Source organism: Rhinatrema bivittatum, chromosome 3 (assembly GCF_901001135.1).
Source record: "Rhinatrema bivittatum chromosome 3, aRhiBiv1.1, whole genome shotgun sequence".
Classification (NCBI taxonomy): domain Eukaryota; kingdom Metazoa; phylum Chordata; class Amphibia; order Gymnophiona; family Rhinatrematidae; genus Rhinatrema; species Rhinatrema bivittatum.
This window is the reverse complement of record NC_042617.1, coordinates 139844384-139864069: the sequence shown is the minus strand read 5'-3', so window position 1 is coordinate 139864069 and position 19686 is coordinate 139844384. Positions and strand designations below refer to the sequence as shown.

The 19686-nt window shown below is 42.7% G+C and overlaps 1 protein-coding gene across 1 annotated transcript in view; it reads left to right on the top strand.

Annotated features, from left to right (window-relative positions):
• The window catches only part of KIZ (kizuna centrosomal protein), a 340495-nt gene that overhangs the window by 35727 nt on the left and 285082 nt on the right, over positions 1-19686 (top strand). The window contains 1 exon segment of the mRNA XM_029596786.1: positions 5911-6073. Within this exon segment, the coding sequence (XP_029452646.1) occupies positions 5911-6073 (163 nt within the window).

Here is a 19686-nt window from a genome sequence, read left to right as displayed (position 1 = left end):
TTACTCAACGCACAATTAAACTCTGGAATTTGTTGCCAGAGGATGTGGTTAGTGCAGTTTGTATAGCTGTATTTAAAAAAGGATTGGATAAGTTCTTGGAGGAGAAGTCCGTTACCTGCTATTAATTAAGTTGACTTAGAAAATAGCCACTGCTATTACCAGCAACGGTAACATGGAATAGACTTAGTTTTTGGGTACTTGCCAGGTTCTTATGGCCTGGATTGGCCACTGTTGGAAACAGAATGCTCGGCTTGATGGACCCTTGGTCTGACCCAGTATGGCATGTTCTTATGAGAAGTAGAAGACTGGGAGAAAATGGGTGAGGTGGAACATCAGTGGGCCAAATTAAAAGGAGCTATTACAAAGTCAACAAATCTGTATGTTAGAAAAGTAAACAAAAATACAAGGAAAAAGAAAATGATTTGGTTCTCAAAGGAGGTGGCTGAAAAAATAAAAGCGAAAAGAACAGCATTCAGGAAGTATAAAAGATCCCCAAAAAAGGATCACAGGGAAGAAAACCTGGTGAATCTGAAAGACTAAGAAAGACATTAGGAAAGCAAATGGTCAAGCGGAAGAAAGGATTGCCAAAGAGATAAAGAGAGGTGACAAAAGATTTTTTAGATATCAGAGAAGAAGGAAAGCCCGACATGGTATAGTGAAATTGAAAGGTGATAAGGAGCAATGTGTAGAGACAGACAAAGACATGGCAGAAATATTAAACAAATACTTCAGTTCAGTATTCACTAAAGAAGACCCTGGAGAAGGACTGTTGCTGGTTGACAACGTCATAGAAGGGAATGGAGTAGACACAACTCATTTTACAGAAGAGAATGTATGGAAAGAGGTAGGAAAATTGAAAGTGGACAAGGCCATGGGGCCGGATGAGGTACATCCCAGGATACTAACTAGAGGAACTCAAATGTCCCTGCAGGTCCACTGAAAGACCTTTCAATAGATCCCTGGGGAACTGATAAGCATGGGGATAACCTGCATGGAGCAGCAGTTACTACCCTTAACAGAAGGCATGGAATTACTACCCTTAACCGATAAGCCTTGAAGCTTTTGACGCAACTGGTTAGCATTTCTTCTTTGTCATTATCACTCTCCAGGCATTGCTGCTTGTCACCTTTCAATCTTATTATTCCACTTGTTGTCTTAATCTTTATTTGAAATGATTAATGATTGATACTTCTAGTTGTTTTATTCATTTAAATAGATTTGTCAGGCTACAGGAATCACCTGTTTTTTCCCCTATAATGACATTATTAAGGTAGACTATAGATATTTTGTTCTTTTTGGAACATAGTTCTTTTTCTCTGAGAGCTGTGGAAGTATAAAGAATTATGTTAAATCTTTTTATTATATTTTTGCAATTAAACAGACATAACCAAGCCAAAATGTACAACTCTGGAACACTGGTGGACTCTGACCAGTGCCCCTGTGCCATAGGAATGTCTCCTCTGTCCCCCAGCAAAAACTTCCACCCCCCCCCCTCCAGAAAAACAATAACTATCAAAGATCAGAATAAAAAAAGAAAGAACCCCCTAGAAATAGTACAGAATTTCACTTCAAACGTTATGAGGTAAGGATTGATTATAAAGGTCTCAAGTTTGTAGAAAGGTCTTACTCGTCTTCAAGCAATCCACTTGCTCAACATATTTTTCAGAAAGACACAAAAAATGTGCCAAGTTTCGTCATGGAGTTATAGTATAAGTTCTTCTTTCAATCAGCATTGTAAAATAACTTTTTTGCCAAGCAACACAACCTTACGTAATCACAGTTTCACAAATTTGACCAACCACAATGCCAGTCAAGTAGTCAAACACTTTCGGACAGAGGGTCAACTTGACCTTCGTCACTTTATAAACATAGAGAAGGACATTTCCCCAACGGGCAACAATGTTGTGGCATTGCCAAAATTAATGTCCCAATGTTCCAGGGTGAGCTTTACACTTATTACACAATTCTGAGTCAGTGAAATGCATCTTACATGCTAAATGCTGTGGAATGTAATACCACATAAGAACATGTCATACTAGGTCAGACCAAGGGTCCATCAAGCTCAGCATCCTGTTTCCAACAGTGGCCAATCCAGGCTATAAGTACCTGGCAAATACCCCAAAGCAAAGTCTATCCCATGCTACTGATGCTAGTAATAGCAGTGGCTATTTTCTAAGTCAATTTGATTAATAGCAAGTAATGGACTTCCCCTCCAAGAACTTATCCAAACCTTTTTTAAAGCCAGCTGCACTAACTGCACTAACCATGTTCCCTGGCAACAAATTCCAGAGTTTAATTGTGCGTTGAGTGAAAAAGAACTTTCTCTGATTAGTTTTAAATGTGCCCCATGCTAACGTCATGGAGTGCCCCCTAGTCTTTCTATTATCCTAAAGAGTAAATAACTGATTCACATCTACCCGTTCTAGACCTCTCATGATTTTAAACACTCTATCATAAGCCCCCTCAGCCGTCTCTTCTCCAAGCTGAAGAGCCCTAACCTCTTTAGTCTTTCCTCATAGGGGAGCTGTTCCATCCCCTTTATCATTTTGTGTAATGTATTTCCCAAAGGTTCACATTACATGTAATAGAATGTAATCTCTGAGAGCATTGTACATATTGATTCTCCATGTAAAAGAGATTAAGGTCCCGAGCACAACCCTGAATCACTGTCCCATATGCTATAGAGCAGGGATGGCGAGCTCTAGTTCTTGACGGCCGCAAACAGGCCAGATTTTGAATATATCTACAATGAGCATGCAAGAGAAAGATTTGCATCCAGTGGAGGCAGTGCATGCAAATCTTTCTCATGCGTATTCATTGTGGATATCCTGAAATCCTGGCCTGTTTGCATCCCTCTAGGACTGGAGTCTACTATCCCTGCTATAGAGATTTTGTGCCCCTAAACTTTATATAAAAAAAGAAATCTTGTGACGGACCAGGTCTTCCACATCAAATAGGAACTCCCTATGTCAGTGGTTCTCAACTCTGTCCTGGGGACCCCCCAGCCAGTCGGGTTTTCATGATATCCACAATGAATATGCATGAGAGAAAATTTGCATGTTATGGAGGCAGTGCATGCAGATTTTCTCTCATGCATATTCATTGTGGATATCATGAAAACCCGACTGGCTGGGGGGTCCCCAGGACAGGGTTGAGAACCACTGCCCTATGTAATGTTTAGAATCTAAAGTAAACTTTGTTTGTAAATCGGAAAAAGATTTTATATTTCCAACCTCATCCAACAAATGGGCTATCAGCTTAGGCCCCGACTCTGTAAACCAGATGGAAATTGTACATTCCTGGACGGAGGCAAAGATATTTGAGGAACCTCTAAAGCCGATCAACATGACCCGGCCTTTATCCCTCTATATCCACCCACACGGGACATGATCAGTGATAAGTGATCCAATTTGAGCCTCTCGTAACTACAAAAAAGTGTCCCTGCTAATCAGGAGGTAATCTGTGTGAATGTGTATTGTGAGCCCATGAGATGTGTATATATTCCCTATCCAGGGGATGTAGCACCCACCAGGCATCTGTGAGATCTAGGTTCTTGCATAGATAATCTATACCACTCCCAGTTCCTATAGTGGGACCACCGCGACCGAAGATCTATCAATATGCCTATGGTGGACATAATTGAAATCCCCCCCCCCCCCCCCCCAGCACCAGTGGAATGTCAACATAGGATAATAACAAAGCAGCTATAGGAGAAGAAAAGGCATGATCATAAGTGTTTGGTGCATAAATATTACACAATACTATGGGCTTACTAAAAAGGGTACCTTCCATCAACAGATACCTCCCCCCCCTCATCAGGGATCACCCTCACCACCTGAAATGGTATTTACTTCCCAAAAAGTAGGACGACTCCCCTGCCTTTCATGTGTCCGATTGAGAAGAATACCCAGTACCTACCCATTGCCGTATCAACTTGCGATGCTCGCTTTCCTCAAAATGCTCCTCTTGCAACACTGCAACGTGTGTCCCCCCGCCCCCCCCCCCCATCTCCATAAGGCCTGAAGGCATTTATATCGTTTAGTAACTCATCCCAACCCCTCAACATTACAAGTAATACAATGAATATTAACATTGGTCATCGCAAAACGCCCATTGATAGAGAACCCAAATGTGACCCCTCCTAGCCTAGGTCCCAACCAAACCACCATAATGTGGTGGATCCCAGAACCTGAAACCCAATCTCTCACAAAAGGTCTTGCCACTCCTCCCCCCCCCCCCCCCCCATCCCATATAACACCCACACATCAATCACACACATTACTAGCTCAAATAGAGCTAAAGAAGTCGCGAGTTTTATGTTGGGACCCCACCCCCAACCAGATCTTACATTCAACCAGTAAGGTCACCATGAGGCATACTCAAAATAATATCTCCTTAGTTGATAGAGAATTATAAACTCAGATTAGTGCCAACAGAATAAGAAAGCGCATAACAAGTAATTAGTGAATTCTCCCAAATGGATTAAAGTAAGCATCTGGAAGCCCAGAGGGCCTACGCAATCTGTCAGCCAACAACTTCATGGGTGCACAAGTCTGATGCCTGCAAGCGATCATGCAAAAAAGCCTGCGCCTTGGATGCAGTTTCAGAAGTATGCAGTATGTTGTTATAGGTCACCCAGAGCTTCGCGGGGAACTGGAGAGTGAAACGGAGGTGGTGGTTAACCAGCTGAGCACAAATAGGCACAAACTCCTTCTGACGTGCAGAAACAGCTGCCAAGGAATCAGCAAATAACAAAACTGGTGAATTCTCATATTCCAACTTCCCCCGGCTCGGATATGTCTGCAAATTTTCTGCCTTGTGGTAAAAATTTAGAAATTTTGCAAACACCGGGCATGGCCTGCGAGAACCAGAGGCCTTCCCGCCCAGCTGATGCACCATTTTAATAGAGACAGGCCCCAGGCAGCCAGGATTCTAACAGGCCGTGGAGGTCACTGTCCGGAATAGATTCCGGCAAGCCTATGAAGCATAGATTGCTGCGCCTCGAGTGATTTTTCCAGGTCTTTGATTTTCTTGTTAACCTTGGCCACTGCTGCCTTTGTCACCATGAGTTCATGTTCAAGCATCTGTGCCCACTCATCCATGCTGATTAGGTGAGTCTCTACTTAGATGAACCGCGTGGTCTTGTCCGCTAGCAGCGACTGAAGCGTATTGAAACGCTCGTGGATTTTCCTCAGCTTTTCGTCAGTTGCAGCTAGGATTGTGCTGGTCAGGTCTGCTATATCATTACCGCCAGCCGCTGATGAAGGGGGGTCGCTAGTGATGGCCGCCATTTTGGGCACCAGACGACTCTTTTCCTTATGGGCCGGTTTAGCTGCCATCGAGGGACCAAAATGCCGCCAGATTTCACTAGCCAGCCAGTGCTTGGAGTTCCCAGCAGTTTCTAAGCTGAAAAAAATTGTGAAAAAAAGTAGAATTCAGTTAGATGGAGGGAGGTGGGGTCCCGGAGCAGAGAAGAACATATCTCTTCGCTCACATCACATCATGTGACCTCGTGGAAGTATAAATAATTTATTACTGTATGTCACTTTAGTTAGAAGGAATTATCACACTATATTGGTTACTTATTCCAAGTAAAGTTTTAAAATCTTCCTTTTGATTTTTTGTTTAAAAAAAACCCTATCCCTGAAAGGAGCTTATTTGTGACTACATTGTTTCAGGATGTTCAAACCAGCACAGAAACAGTTTGTCAAACTGTGACATTATAAGGAAGGTGTGCTTGTTCCAATATGATATAATAAATGTTTGTCTTTAATCCTAATCTGTTTTGATATTTGGAAGTTTAACTGTCACATTGTAGATGAATGATTTGAATTTAACTAGTCTTGTTACAAGTTTTTATGGTTTCTTGCTATATTTGCTGTTTGATAAACTTGTGTAACTTTCTTTTAGAGCACACCAACGATACGTAAAGCTCAAACAGTCCTTGAAAGAAATATGTGAATGGGAAAAGAGAGCTCAAATGAGAAATCAAGAATTTTTAAGGGAATTTGAGAAAATTGAAGCCCACATCATAACCTTTACGGCAAGCAGAGATAAACCGCAGAATCTAAAGGTAAAATGTCACTTTCAAAGTGCAGCCAGTATACAGTATTACCTCAATAGGGAACACTGTTCACTTGGTGCCTTTTTGTTGTAAATTTGAAAAATAATTTTCACACTTGCTTTTGCTGACTTAAAAACAATTGTTATTTTGAGCATTTATTTATTTATTTGTTTAAAGCTTTTCTATGCCGACTTTCATGATACAGATCAAATCAAATCGGTTTACAGGGAACAGAAGCATTATAACGTTAACCATTCTATCAAAGGTGTAAGAAAGTTGGCAGGAGAAAATCTCACTTTTGCAGTTTCATGCAGAGGAGCTGCCAAATACTTGGTTTGAGTTAGTAGTAGTTTTTGGTTTAGTTAACGTTCCCAATAGGACTGGAGTTCATTAATGCTAATGGAACGGACACATTTAGTGAGTGCTCATGTGAATTGGAGATTTTGCCTTAAGAGAGCTACTCCTATTTGGTTTATAATCCTACATGTAATTCATAGTAATAGCAGCATAATTAAGCAATCTGATTTCTGGTCTCATAATTATGTTTAAATTATTGTATTGCATAAAAATCCATAAACACAGGCCTAGTGTATACATTGGTTTCTAATGTACGTACAAGGTCAAAAGTACAAATACAGCTTACAAGAATTTCAAATTTCTTCCTTATGTCTGACAATTGGCATGAGCTGAAACTTTAAACACTCCCTATCTGCCTTTTCTTCCCCACTCTTTTTCCAGCATTAATTCAGAGCATTAGAGACTGAAGGTACAGCATCCCACTCCAAAACATCGGAGAGAGGATCACTCTAGAATATAAAGAAATGAGGCAGTTAGCCACTACTAAAATTTTAAAAGATAGCAATGATGGGGAGATATCTGCATATTCATCATCCTTATATATAATTAAGAATTTCACTTCTAACTTTTGCAGTAAGAGTTTGAATGTAGGGTTCCTATGTGTCCAGAAAAATTTGATGCACAGAAATGTACTCCCACAGGCTAATTTTCCAACTGCATGGTATCATAGAAACATAGAAACATAGAAATGACGGCAGAAGAAGACCAAACGGCCCATCCAGTCTGCCCAGCAAGCTTCACACATTTTTTCTCTCATACTTATCTGTTTCTTTTAGCTCTTGGTTCTATTTCCCTTCCTCCCCCACCATTAATGTAGAGAGCAGTGATGGAGCTGCATCCAAGTGAAATATCTAGCTTGATTAGTTAGGGGGTAGTAGGGGTAGTAACCGCCGCAATAAGCAAGCTACACCCCATGCTTATTTGTTTTAACCCAGACTATGTTATACAGCCCTTATTGGTTGTTTTTCTTCTCCCCTGCCGTTGAAGCAGAGAGCTATGCTGGATATGCATCTAAAGTGAAGTATCAGGCACATTTGGTTTGGGGTAGTAACCGCCGTAACAAGCCAGCTACTCCCCGCTTTGTGAGTGTGAATCCTTTTTTCTTCTCCCCTGCCGTTGAAGCTATGCTGGGTATGCGTGAAGTATCAGTTTTTCTTCTCCCCTGCCGTTGGAGCAGAGAGCTATGCTGGATGTGCATCGAAAGTGAAGTATCAGGCACATTTGGTTTGGGGTAGTAACCGCCGTAACAAGCCAGCTACTCCCGGCTTTGTGAGTGCAAATCCTTTTTTCCACATTTCCTCTTGCTGTTGAAGCTTAGAGTGATGTTGGAGTCACAGTAACCATGTGTATGTTTATTGAATAAGGGTATTGTGTCCAGGCAGTAGCCATCATTCTGGCGAGTCACCCACTCTTCATTGGCGGCCTCTTGACTTTATGGATCCACAGTGTTTATCCCACGCCCCTTTGAAGTCCTTCACAGTTCTGGTCTTCACCACTTCCTCCGGAAGGGCATTCCAGGCATCCACCACCCTCTCCGTGAAGAAATACTTCCTGACATTGGTTCTGAATCTTCCTCCCTGGAGCTTCAAATCGTGACCCCTGGTTCTGCTGATTTTTTTCTTATGGTAAAGGTTTGTCGTTGCCTTTGGATCATTAAAACCTTTCAAGTATCTGAAAGTCTGTATCATATCTCCTCTGCTCCTCCTTTCCTCCAGGGTGTACATATTTAGATTCTTCAATCTCTCCTCGTACGTCATCCGATGAAGATCCTCCACCTTCCTGGTCGCCCTTCTCTGTACCGCTTCCATCTTGTCTTTGTCTTTTTGTAGATACGGTCTCCAGAACTGAACACAGTACTCCAGGTGACGCCTCACCAAGGACCTGTACAAGGGAATAATCACTTCCCTTTTCTTACTCGATATTCCTCTCTCTATGCAGCCCAGCATTCTTCTGGCTTTTGCTATCGCCTTGTCGCATTGTTTCGCAGACTTCATATCATTAGACACTATCACCCCAAGGTCCCTCTCCTGCTCCGTGCACATCAGCCTTTCCCCCCCCATCGAATACAGTTCATTCGGATTTCCACTCCCCATATGCATGACTTTGCACTTCCTGGCATTGAATCTCAGCTGCCATATCTTCGACCACTCTTCCAGTTTCCTTAGATCCCGTCTCATTCTCTCCACTCCTTCCGGCGTGTCCACTCTGTTGCAGATCTTGGTGTCATCCGCAAAAAGACAAACCTTACCTTCTATCCCGTCCGCAATGTCGCTCACAAAGATATTGAACAGGACCGGTCCCAACACCGATCCTTGCGGTACACCACTTAAAACCGCTCTCTCTTCAGAGAAGGTTCCATTTACCATCACACATTGTCTTCTGTCCGTCAACCAATTTGCAATCCAGGTCACCACCTCGGCACTCACTCCCAAGCTTCTCGTTTTATTGACCAGTCTCCTGTGCGGAACCGTATCAAAAGCTTTGCTGAAATCTAAGTATATGATATCGAGTGCTCTTCCTCGATCCAATTCCTTGGTTACCCAGTCAAAAAAGTCAATCAGATTTGTTTGACAGGATCTTCCCCTGGTGAATCCATGTTGCCTCTGGTCCATCAATTCTCCAGACTGTAGATAGTTCACTATTCTCTCTTTCAGCAGTGACTCCATTACTTTTCCCACCACCGAAGTGAGGCTAACCGGTCTGTAGTTGCCAGCCTCCTCCCTGTTCCCACTCTTGTGAAGCGGGACCACCACCGCTTTTCTCCAATCACTCGGCACCACTCCCGTTACAAGGGATCTATTGAACAGGTCACACAGCGGACCCGCCAGAACATCTCTGAGCTCCCTCAATATCCTTGGATGAATCCCATCAGGCCCCATGGCTTTGTCCACTTTCAGGTTCTTTAGCTCTTCTCACACATTTTCTACTGTAAAAGGATTTTCATCTATTCCATTTCCTCCATTGCCAAAAAGAGGGAGGATTAACATCTGTTCAAGAACTTAATATTACCTTTTAGCAATTAGAAAAGCTTTCCTTAGGAAACTTTTCATTCTTGCCTTCCTCTAGCAATCAGGAAGTGCGATTGAACAAGACGACTTCTATTAACATTGGAACTATTTCTCCCATTACATGACTCAAAAACTCCATAATCTTCTGCCAATAAGTCTATGCCCAAGTGCAAGACCAAAAGGTAGATGCCAAGGTATCCCTTTCCAGTTTGCATTTGAGGCATCTATTAGAGTCAGAGATAGTCACCTTATTGGCAGTATCCTTGGAGATATAAGCTTTACGCAAAAACTTATATTGAGACTTTCTGAGCGACATGTTTATTGTTAATTTACTAGGATTAAAAAATTAACACTTCAGCTGTTCTGCTATTAAGTCAACACTAGAGCCTCTTCTACATTTTGCTGCTAGTTTCATAAAATAATTTTGGAGGTTAGAATCTTTTTCTGGATGGACCTCTTTATTCCAAATATAGGCGCACTCTCTATCTTTTCTATCTTAAAGAACTCCTCCATGTGGACACTTAAGCCTCCTGGCTTAGTTGGCTGTGCAAACTATCCACAAAATGCCTTAAGTGCATGTATGTAAAAATAAAATCGTTTGTCTACATCAGTGGTCCCCAACCTTTTTTCACCAGGGACCGACTTCAAGCAAGACCATTTTTCCATGGCCCGGCAGGGCGAGGTGGGGGTGGGGCAGGGGTGGGGTTTTGGTCATATGGGGGTGGGGTTATGGAGGGGGTTGGATTTTAGTGTATACTTATCATTTAATTATGACATTTATAATGTGAATGTGTCTCAACTCACCATAGGTTCAGAATGAGTGGGAACACCGGGCTTGTTTCCCTTGTTTTCCAAACTTCTCACCTCTCTCCTCCACCTGACGCCTTCCCTCTCATGACCTCCCCTGGCTGTGAGCAAACCCCAGGAAGACACCTATTCATTCTCATACACAGACATACCCTCAGGCAGGCACCCATGCATTCACACACATACACCCCCAGGCAGACTCCCATTCATACACATGCACACACTAAAGGCAGAGACCCCCTCTCTTTCTTTTGCCAGCAACCTCAGAGCCTCTCTCATTCCTCTGCTGCCACTGTCACTGCTGCCGCGTGGCTATTGGGGAGGTGCTGATTGCTGCTACTGGCACTGAAGCCCATTCTGCTGCCTCCTCTGTGCAGGCCCCGTGGGCTTCCAGTTCCTCCATGCTGAACTCTTACATTGTGAGAGCTGCATAGAGAAAGTGCTACTCTTGTACATTTCCAAAGATTACATGTGTCAATCAGTAAAAAGTAATTTTTTTTTTTTTTTTACATTTGCTGTCTGATCTTAGTTTTCTAATCGGTTGGTCACAGGCTGCTTTTTTTTTTTCCACCTTCCCTTTCTTATTTTTTTGCCAATTCCTTTTATATTGTCTTTTTTTCTATTTCTTTTCTCTCCATCTGTCTTCTACCCTCAAACACACAGTCAGGTTCTCATTCTTACATGCTTTCTCTCTCTCTCTCTCTCACACACACACACGCTCTCGCTCTCTCACTCTCACATGCTCTCTCACTCTCACATGCTCTCTCTCATACAATCATTCATACACACAGTCTCTCACTGGCACATGCTATCTCTCACACACACAGAGGCTCTCACATGCTTTCTCTGCAAACATTCAGGTCTTGACTCCCACACACAGTCTCTCAACTCAATCTCACACACAATCTCTCAACTCACTCTCACACATGCACACATACACACTCAGCCTCTCTCTCACCTCTGGGCCTCTTCTTTACGGGTCGCCACAGGATGGGCTCTGCAGTGGCTCTGGTCTTCTCAGGCCGCGCTGCTCCACTTCTGCATGCGGCTGATGCTCCTCCTCCTTTCTCCTCATGGCTCCGGCAACATTTTTCTTCCGGGGCCGCGCGGGCAGGAAGGAGGAGGAGCACCTGCACGTTTAGATGCGACCTTTTTCTTCGAGCTGTGGTGACGTGAGCTCCACCACGGCCCTGCTGATCTTCTTGTTGAGTGTATCTGGCACACAGCACAGGAGTAGTTCACCGCTCAGCCGCCAGTGGGATGAGGTCCACCAGTGGCCATCAGCGGCTCGGCGCTCCCTAATGCTTGGCGCCTAGGCGATCGCCTAGTTCGCCTAGTGCTTCCACCGGCCTTGGCCAGCGGGCAGCATCCACCCCACAAAGTGTGCTCTGAGCCCCCGCAGAGCAGAGCACACTGTCGGTGTTTAGTGCTGGTCTGCGGCAGCGCCGTGGACCAGCAAAAAACCTCCAACGGCCCGGTCCTGGACCACGGACCAGTAGTTGGGGACCCCTGGTCTACATTATATTTTCCGTCGATAAGCAGGCTTATTTAGCCATGTTGTCTGGATGACGCCATCCAGTCGTCATGGGGCGGAGCTTTCTCTCTAGTCTCAAAAACTATTTTCGTATGCGGCTACTTCCCGCACGTATCAAGCGTTCTCAGTTTCGTTTTTTCCACGCTCTGCATGGACATGTGGGCTATTCTCTCTACTTTCTCCTCAGTAAAAAAAAAAAAAAGAGAAGAGAAGAACATCAATTAAAATGTCTAAATTGGGGTTTAAATTCTGTGAATGTGGGAAAAATGTCTGTGACTGTTGGGCACAAATACTGCTATTTGTACCTTAGTCCCAATCATGATCGAGGGCTCTGTAATCAATGCGGGAGAAAGTCTCCCAGAGCTCAGCATCACCGAGCGGCAAAGATCCTTCGAATAAGAGAAGAAAATTCTGGATCTTATCTCAGTCTTCGGCAGATGAAAGATCAACACAGTCATTCCCAGGACCGAAGACCCCACATCCATATCAAGTGAGACGCTCTTGCTCGTTTAGATCCAAATCGAAAGCGCACAGTGGTGTGCCGAAGACATTGGTGCACAGCAGTGCCTCGATAATATTGGTGCGCATGAATGCGCTGCAAACATCTGTGCACATGAATGCGCCACAGACATCTGTGCACAACTCAGTGCCAAAGACACCGGTGCACAGGAAGGCACCTATGAAGCACGTCACTCCGAAGACATCGAAGAGGTCCAAAAAGCCGACTCAGCAAATACAGTCAGAGAAATCTAACTTACTGGTGCTAATTCAATCTTCCAAACATGCAGAGATTTCACCTAGTCCAAGATCTGACAACAGAGTCTCTTTAAACATTGAAGCACTTTGATCTGTCACCATCGGGAGATACGGTGAAATCACCATCTCATAATTCCTTCTTACAGTTGTCTGATCAGGAAATGGAAGACTAATAACCAGTGGAGCTGATCTCTTTGTCAGAATCTAGTCCGTCTGAGGGGGAACTCTCACCCAATATTGCCGCTCCCCTTCTTTACAAGAGTCCTTATGGGACAAGCTAAAAATACAACTATCAGAACCTCCACCGCCTAGACCTGCTGCACCAAGCATAAACATTTTAAAAGCAGCAATACCTTTGTGTTGGCAACACAGATCCACATCTCATCGTTCTACTAGCTCTGCATCCTCGTTGGAAAGGTCTCAGCCGCCTGTCAATCTCATGATCATAAATACAGATCAGCGACGGATAAAACCCTGACACAAATACCTTCCATTTTGAAGTCGTTTTTTGATAATCTAACTACTCAGCAGGAGATGGGAACCACTCATTCCCCACTTCAATTGAAAGCAGGTCATTCTTATCTCTCTGACCACGCACCTTCACCTTAAAAGATGTGCATTAGCCTGCAGGACTCTGACAGCCTTCCAGTCTTGCCAGTATTGTCTCACCATCCCCACCTTCCTCTCTGGGGAATCAATGGGCATCCCTTGGATCCTCCAGAAGAACTGGCTAAACCATCATCACCTCTAGAGGACCTTACTTATTCCAAGTTTTTAGAAAAGGTGGGAATTCTACTAAAAATTGAAACTAGGAAAGTACCCTATGCTAGGGCTGAGACGATGGGTATCTTGAAGATTTTAGAGATGCCATTGGAGCCTACCGCTCTTCCTTCTCATTAGTTACTGGACTCAAGACATGGATAGAGCATGGGAATCCCCTAATTCTCTGGACATAACATCCAGGAAGTTGGATCTGAAATATAAAATGCAAAAATCCATCTACTACAGCATGGTTCAAATTCCGCATGCCTCGGTTGTGGTAGAATCTGCTATGAAAAAGGCAAAGAAAATGAGACTGCATTGCAATACATCTCCTGAAAAAGACAGCAAGTTGCTAGATGAATTTGATAGGTGTATTTTTCAGAATTCCATGCTCAGTGCTCGACTTCACCAATTTTATATAACGCAATATTTGTATGTATGCGTTCAAAACCTGATACCCTTTATCTCATAGCAACAAGGTGATACGGGAATATCTCAGCTGCTTGCAGACTTACACGAGGGCTTATGTCACCTTCTCAGAACAACTAATGAGGGGTTTGATTCTTCAGCCACATTCTCAGCAACTTCTATAGCGGCCAGATGTTTAGTATGGCTCCATTCTAGTGCAATAAGAGAGGATGTGCACGATAAGTTAGCAAACTTACCGTGTTAGGGAGACAACATTTTTGGTGCGAAACTTAGGGAAACAGTTTTTCAAATCGAAGAGCAGAATGTAGCAGTACAATCTTTAACGTCTCCAACTGAAACACCATCTTCTAATAGAAAATATTTTTCAAACTACAGGAAAAACTTCTACCCATGTAGATCATATAGGGGTTACCAAAATTATTGCCATCCCTACAGACCTCCCTCCTATCAGCAGCCAAGGCAACAAGGTCAGCAGTAACAACAGAGGAACCGCCCAAGGGGTCAAAAATCCCAGAAAGCACAACAATCACAGTCCCAGAAGCAACAGAGTTTTTAAGGAAAAGCCAGCCATAACACTCACGGCATGTCGAAGGCAGAATTTCATCCTTCTATGCTTGGTCCAAGATGATAACTGATCAGTAGGTTCTGGGGATAATTTCCCAAGGTTACAGGCTACAGTTCACTCGGATACCCCCGTTACCACACTTAGTAGCCCACACCAGCAGACAATGTCACATACCGTTACTACATCAGGAAGTAAGAACTCTGTTGGACCAATAAGCGGTCAGCCCTCTTCCACCTTACAAGATACACAAGGGCCACTACTCCCAGTATTTCCTCATTCCCAAGAAATCGGGAGGTCTCTGTCCAATCCTAGACTTACATTCTTTCAACAAGTTTGTCAATTGACAGAAATTCAAGATGACTTCTTTGAAGTCAGTTCTCCTTTTCCTGTAACCCAACGACTAGATGTGCTCTTTGGACCTAAAGGATGCCTACACTCACATTCCCATCCACAGAGCCTATTGGCAGTACCTTTGCTTCCAAATTGGGGACCATCATTACCAGTAAAAGGTGCTTCCCTTTGGACTCTCATCTGCCCCAAGAGTGTTCACAAAATGTCTTGCGGTAGCTGTGGCTCAGTTATGGAAACAAGGGATCCGTATATTCCCATACGTCGATGACTGGCTGATTGTGTCTCCAAATCCGGATGCACTACAGAATCACCTGAAGGAGACAATTCAATGCTTAGATTTGATTTGGATAATAAATTACGAGAAATCCCAGCTTCACCCGACTCAAACTGTTCAGTTCATAGGGGCAAAAATCCACACCCCACTATGCAGGGCTTTTCTATCTCAGGACAGAGGTTAGACCCTGCGCTCTCAATGTCAAATTCTCTTCAAACAGAATGTAATGACTGTATGCCGAGTACTTGTCTTATTGGGGCACATGGCAGCAGCGATTCATATCATCTCTCATACTCGACCCCACATGAGACGACTTCAGTGGGGATTATAGTTTCAGTGGAATCAGATGCCAAATGATGTCAAAAAGAATATGGCTCACAATTTCAATGAAAAAAGATATAAAGTGGTGGATGAAAACTTTGGTATGATCCAAGGGAGCACCATTCAGAAATTCTCCCCATCAATTGATCATTACAATAGATGCATTGAAAAAAGGATGGGGAGCCCACCTACTTCAATAGAAAACCTAAGGCTTATGGTCGCTGGTGGAAAGCCACCTACAGATAAATCTCTTGGAACTAAGAGTCATAAAACATGCACTTCACACATTCCAGTCAACAATTTGAAGAATGTCTGTCTGTACTGATCTGCACGGACAGTCAAGTAGCTATGTTCTACATAAACAAAGGAGGTTCAGGTTTCGGAACTGTCTGCAAAGAAAAAGTGGTCCAGATCTGTGAATGGTCAGAACAAAACAGAATATTTCTCTAAGCATCATACCTACTGGGATTGGCAAACACCGAAGCAGACAAACTCAGCAGGACTTTTCATCTGCATGAATGGTCTCTGGACAGAGGATAGCAGATGATCTATTCGATCACTGGGGAACACCTTGTATGGATCTTTTCGCAACCAATTTCAACAAGAAGGTGATTTCTGTTTGATTCTCCTCAGCGATCACAGAATATCCCAGGATGTGTTTCTGGTCCCATGGACAGAAGATCTATTCTGTGGAGTGGAGGAGTAACCTAGTGGTTAGAGCAGTGGGCTACAACCTAGGGAAACCAGGGTTCACATCCCACTGTTGTTCTCCTGATTTGCACTTTGAAGTGCCAAAAAGCGGAATATGAAAATCTAAATCTAAAAAAAAATCTAAATCTATGCTTATCCTCCAATTCTGCTCAAATCTCAAACAATACAGAAATGCATATTGGACAAGGCAGAAATGATACTTATAGCTCTGGTGTGGCTGTGACAAATGTGGTTCGCCTATCTAATACAACTCTCAACTCAGCCGTCACTGTTTCTAGGAAACATGGCAAGAATTCTAACCCAGGAGGAGGGATGCTCATTCACCCGATGCACTCCTTTCTTCAACTCACAGCATTAAGATTGAGTGGGAGATATTAGGTGAACTCCAACTGCCACCACAAATCACGGATTTTTTAATAGCAGTCAGGAAACCATCCACAAGAAGAAATCACTCCTTCAAATGGAAGATAGACTCTAATTGGTGTGTCCAACGGAGCTTGGTTCCCTTCACTTGCTCCACAAAAGCTTTACTGAAAAAAGCTACACTCTCTCTTTCTACCTCGGTTTCAACAGTGACTTCAATCCGAGTTCTCCTGAGCGCTATAGTAGCGTATCACTTATTTGTTTATTTCGATTTATATTTTTTCAGCGCTTCAAAGTGGATTACATTTAGGTACTGTAGGTATTTCCCTATCCCTAGAGGGCTTACAATCTAAGTTTGTACCTGAGGCAATGGAGGGCAAAGTGGCTTGCCCAAGGTCACAAGGAGCGACAGCAGGACTCGAACCCTGGTCTCCTGGTTCGTAACCCACTGCTCTAACTCATTTTATGTCAAGGATATGATTGGATCTGCTGTATTGTTTCATGTTAGTTACACATCCCAGTCTTATCTTGGGGTACAGGGTTGTCGGGTACTGAGAAATCTTATACCCATCACGCATTACAGAAAGAATGCCTAAAAATTCAGCACTCAGAGTTCCACTTAATTAGCTACCGGTGAAAAACAGAAAGTGCATTTGATTGTAAAAATACTGAAACTTTGTAAGCTGTTAACACTTTTTCACATTTTCTTCAAAAGTATACAACCTGAATCAGCAAATATATTTTTTAAATAATTAGTTTCTTTTTAAGTCTGTAATCATGTGCTTGCTATATAAGATACATCATTTCACACTTTTCACCTGGTAATATCAGTGCGGGGGTCTGCTGTAACAAGCTTTGAACATCACTGGAGGCTGTCAGCCATAACCTACAGCTTGGGTGTTGATCTTTATTTGTTTGAGGCTAGATCAGCACGTCAAACAACTTGGCGATTTGGCAGTAGGGATACCTCACCAACTTTCTAGTACATGCAGGAAAACTGATAGTATGCATGTACCCTATTATTAAAAATACACGCATATTCTGTTTCCTGCCTATATTAGAAAGTTGGCGAGGTATGTGCATACCCACCGAAATGGATGTGACAAATGCATAACTCTATTTGGCGGTGGTCTATAAAATCTGGAGTGGGAACAGATGAACGGGGGGGGGGGGAATGCTTATTTACCTTTAAAAACGTTCCTCAGTCTCTTCTCATCCATTAATTTCAAAGTTTATGAGAGGATCACTGCATATTTACCCTCCCAATACAGAACCTTCCAGTTCCATGGGATGTGAATGTTGTCCTAGATAGCCTAATGAGGTCTCCCTTTGAACCCATGGAGTCCTCGTCTTTGAAACACATCATTTGAAAGTACTTTTCCTAGTAGCAGTCACATCAGCCAGGAGAATAAGTGAACTCCAGGCTCTGGAAATTAATTATCCATACCATCAGTTTCATCACAAGGTGCTAGTACATACACACCCGTAATTTTTTGCCAAAAGTGGTTTCAGGTTTTACTTAAACCAGCAATTTCATTCACCAACCTTTTTCCCTAAACTTCACATTAATAAAATGGAAAGAGAGCTACACACATTAGACTGCAAGAAAGCCCTTGCATATTACAAACAGAGAACTCAAGCAGTCAGACGAACTTTGCAACTTTTTGTCTCTGTCAACCCGAATGCCCTGGGAAAAGCAGTAAAAAAAGAGGATGCTGTCAAACTAGATAACATAATGCATCCAGTTCTGCTATGAGTCTCATTCCCTAGTGCTCGAGGATCCAATTAAAGCACATCAGGTTAGAGCAGCAGCAACTTCATTGACACACCTTAGATCAGCAAATAAAGGCCTTCTGATGGTGCCATCTATTATCTCGGCGAGATTAACCCTAGTGTGTGAGAGTGCCATCTCATTAGTAGGCCCTAAACTTTGGAATGAGTTATGCCCTGAAATAAGAATGCAATCCGATTTTAAAGCTTTTAAAAGAAATCTGAAAACCTGGCTATTTAAGAGAGTCATGTTTCCAGTCTTATTCTTTTACATTGTTTTATCACTATTCTTATGCATCTGTTTTAATTCTAACTTTTATATTTAATTATTTTGGCAAGTTTGTTTTCAAATTAGTTTTACCTCTTTATTCTTATGTATTTATAATTTATTTTATATTGATGTGATGTATTTATTTTCTTAATCATGTAACCGTTGTGAAAGTTTTACTAAATGACGGTCTAGAAAACCTATTAAATAAATAAATCTGCAAAGCAGTGACGTGGTCATCAGTACATACTTTCACTTCCCTTTACTGTTTCAACCAACGATCAGCAGTGGACAGTGCAGTGGGATCAGCGGTGTTGCTTCACGTCCAATGGAAATAATGACTGTCCACAAATCTTATAACATCCACAAATGTTACACTATAGCAAGCAACCTACAGCATGGCTAAATCAGCCTGCTTATCAGCGGAAAAAAATAGTTTGCTTACTGTAAACGGTATTTTCCGTAGATAGCAGAATGATTTAGCCATGTGCCCCCTCCCTTCCTCCCTGGACAGCCATACACTACCATTGCATATTTGCTTAATAAACAACTGAGGAGAATGCTTGATAGCATGGGAACGTACGAAAAGACTTTCAGTTTAGAGAGAAAGCTCCGCCCTGTGATGACCAGATGACATCACCCAGACAGGATGGCTAAATCACCCTGCTATCTACGGAAAATACTGTTTACGTATGCAAACTTGCTTTTTGTCTTGGATAGTTTGGAAGGAAAGCAAGGCTCCCTCCTCAGTAAGCACCTGTGCAATCTGGGTCACTTCTTTCTGAGCCCAAGATAGAAATGTTTTGGCTTGGTCTCCCAGTTTAAAATCAAGGTTCCCTTTGGTTGGAAGAAAAGATGAGATGTTGGAAGCATGATCTAGAAGCATAGTACTTCCAAGTACACCGCATAGTTTTACCAAGTTGCTATGTCAAAGATGAGCAGGAGATTTCTCCTGCTCATCTCAACATGCAAAATAAACCAAAGGTATACAGGTGAGATGAATGTTATTTCAGTATTTATATCAACATAAGAAGAAGAAAGGTATAACCAATCTCTCAGAATTTTTGCCAGATAAACATTATTGTAAAGCTCTAAGTCTGGCAGCCCTAACTCCCCATGTTTCACATGCTCCATCAACTAATACAATGCTATCCTAGGTTTTCTTAGCGTTCAGACAGGTGAATCCAAAGCCAGTATTCTTCGCTACCAGCAGATGGTGGACATGCATCTCCCTACTGGGGATTGCTTTAAAAAAAAAAAAGAGAATGATTATTTTCCCTACTCTCCTGTGGTGATACCTTATGGTCCCTCCCTCAGTTGAGAATTCCTGAGGTGATTTTCATGGT